Source organism: Phoxinus phoxinus, assembly GCF_949152265.1.
Source record: "Phoxinus phoxinus genome assembly, chromosome: 20".
NCBI classification, from domain to species: Eukaryota; Metazoa; Chordata; class Actinopteri; order Cypriniformes; family Leuciscidae; genus Phoxinus; species Phoxinus phoxinus.
The window spans coordinates 6342802-6345301 of NC_136895.1; the positions used below are offsets into that span (position 1 = coordinate 6342802).

Consider the following 2500-nt stretch of genomic DNA (forward strand, 5'->3'; position numbering starts at 1 on the left):
TGATAGAATAGGCGTACATGCTTTAATGCTAATTTGTTTATCACATATGTGACCCTGGATCACAAAAACAGTCACATGTCGCACGGGTATATCTGTGGCAATAGCCAACTATACATTGTATGGGTCAAAATTATCAATTTTTCTTTTATGCCCAAAATTATTAGGATATTAAGTAAAGATCATGTTGCATGAAGATATTTAGTAAATTTTCTTACCGTAAATATATAAAACATGTATTTTTGTGAGTGAATGCAGCACAATCGTGAATATAAATGCACAACTTTAAAGGAGATTTTCTCAATGTTTCGATTTTTTTGCTCCCTCAGATTCCAGATTTTCAATAGTTGTATCTCAGACAAATATACATCCTAATAAACCACACATCAATGGAAAGATTATTCATTCAGCTTTCAGATGATATATACATCTCAATAATAAAAAAAAAAGCTCCATGTGACTGGTTTTGTGGTCACATATTGTACATTATTGCAGCACCTCTATTCCCAGCCTGTCTGATTTATACAAAGCCCCTCCTTCTGAAAAGCTCAGAGTGCTGTGATTGGCCAGCTGACCCAGTGCGTTGTGATTGGCCGAACACCTCAGGCGTGTGTCGGAAATGTATTGCCCCTTACCGTAGGCTTCTTCAGCAACTCTTAACACACGGTTAAAGGGATAGTTCACCCTAAATTGAGAAATAATCATAATTTACTCACCCTGGTGTTGTTCTAATGCCGTAAACCGTTTCCTTCTTTTATGGACCACGATATAATGGCAGTGAAAAGCGACCTGCATCAATCTCTTTAAAAAAAGGCACAAAAGTATCACAGAATGATCCCATGAGACGCGTGTCGTATATTCCAAGTGTTCTCGGGGTTCATGAAGGGATATATTCATTTCTTAAATAAATAAAAATAGTTCTGGGCAACGATTAAATAAACGAGATAATTTTCATATACACAACTGTTCAAAAATTTGGGGTCAGTAAGATTTTTTTAAGTGCTGGGCGACAATTAATCACATCCAAAATAAAAGTTTGTTTACATTATATACTTATTTTGTATATATAAATACACACATATGCATGTATATATTTAATAAAAATGTATATGACTAATAATGACTGCACAGTTTGGTGTTAATATACTGTTTTCCGCACGCTGACTCTTCCCTGTTGTCTTCTAGGTCCTGCGTTCAATATCTTCCTCCGACTCTGTGACTTCCAGGTCGGGCCCTTCACAGTGAACAAATACACGTCCCCCGGGGTGAGAGACCGAAGCGTCGAGGCGCCTGAGCACGTTTGCAGACGCGTTCACCCTGATGGATCTGCTGTGTTTTTCAGCTCTTCATGTGCCTGCTGTGGATCCTCCTGCAGTTCGCAGTCCTGTTCATGTACTGGGACTTCACTCCTCAAGACGACAGGCGTCAGGGGGACGGAGCGGTGCGGGACGAGCTGGACGAGGAGGAGGAGGACAACGAAGAGGCCAAGCCTTTGGTCAGGCCCAATGAGCTCTCCGGGTCGTACGGCACGGTCACCAGTGTCCATTCCAGAGCCTCTTCACTGGCCAATGGAGAAGTGACTCGTGTCCCCCCCCCACCGGAGGACGTCAGCTCCAGTCCCTTCAAGAACTTCAGTGCCAGCAGAGGTGACCGCAAAAATACATATTCTCAAAATCTGAAAAATCAATTAGTTTGTCTGATTTAAAGTTGCCATGAAACAGAAGTTGAGATAGTGTTTACTTCCCTATTGTGACGTATATATCCGAGTGAAACGGCACACGAACAAGAACAAGTGTAGGCGGGGCTTGATTTAGTCCACTGGATATTGATTGGATGGTTGTGGTTTGCTATTGGTGGATCTGATGTGATTGACAGGTTGCCCCACCCTCGTCATCAGAGAAGAGAAGAGATGCTGATAGAGGGAGGGGAAATTATTCTGATTCAAGATTATGAGGAACATAAACAAAAAAAATTAAAAAAATGAAGTGCACCGATACATCATTTAGAAATAAAGCAATATTTCATAAAAAAACAAAAACAAGAATTGTTCATTTTGATTTCATGGTGATTTTAGGTTCTTGTTAGCTGAAAATAAGACAAATTGTGTGTCCTATTAAATAACAGTATATAGTTGTTTTTTTTAATTGAAATTTGAATGATTTGAATTGAATTGGAATATAAATTGAATTAGCCACACATTCCACAAAATGTAGAATTGGAATTTGAACAATTCCAGTTTGAATTTGAATCGATTTGATTTGATTCGGAACTTGCATTGAATATTAGTGGTAGCAGACAACTTGACTTATTAGTATACTAATAGGATTACTGTAGAATCTTTTATTAGACTTTGAAAGCTGCTTTCCTGAAAGCAGAATGATCTTCGCTTATAAGATGTTTGTTTGGTGCTGTAGGAAAACACTAAATGCTCAGATAAGTTTGAATCTCACGTAATATAAATTGAATTAGGAAACCTAGTTTGACATATTTCAGAGTTTACTAA

The 2500-nt window shown here is 38.5% G+C and overlaps 1 protein-coding gene across 1 annotated transcript in view; it reads left to right on the forward strand.

The window, feature by feature from the left end:
• Nucleotides 1-2500, forward strand: part of mfsd8l1 (major facilitator superfamily domain containing 8-like 1) — a 14389-nt gene that overhangs the window by 2925 nt on the left and 8964 nt on the right. The window contains exons 5-6 of the mRNA XM_079593197.1: nt 1183-1262; nt 1340-1643. Of these exons, the coding sequence (XP_079449323.1) occupies nt 1183-1262; nt 1340-1643 (384 nt within the window). The remainder of the gene's footprint in view (nt 1-1182; nt 1263-1339; nt 1644-2500) is intronic.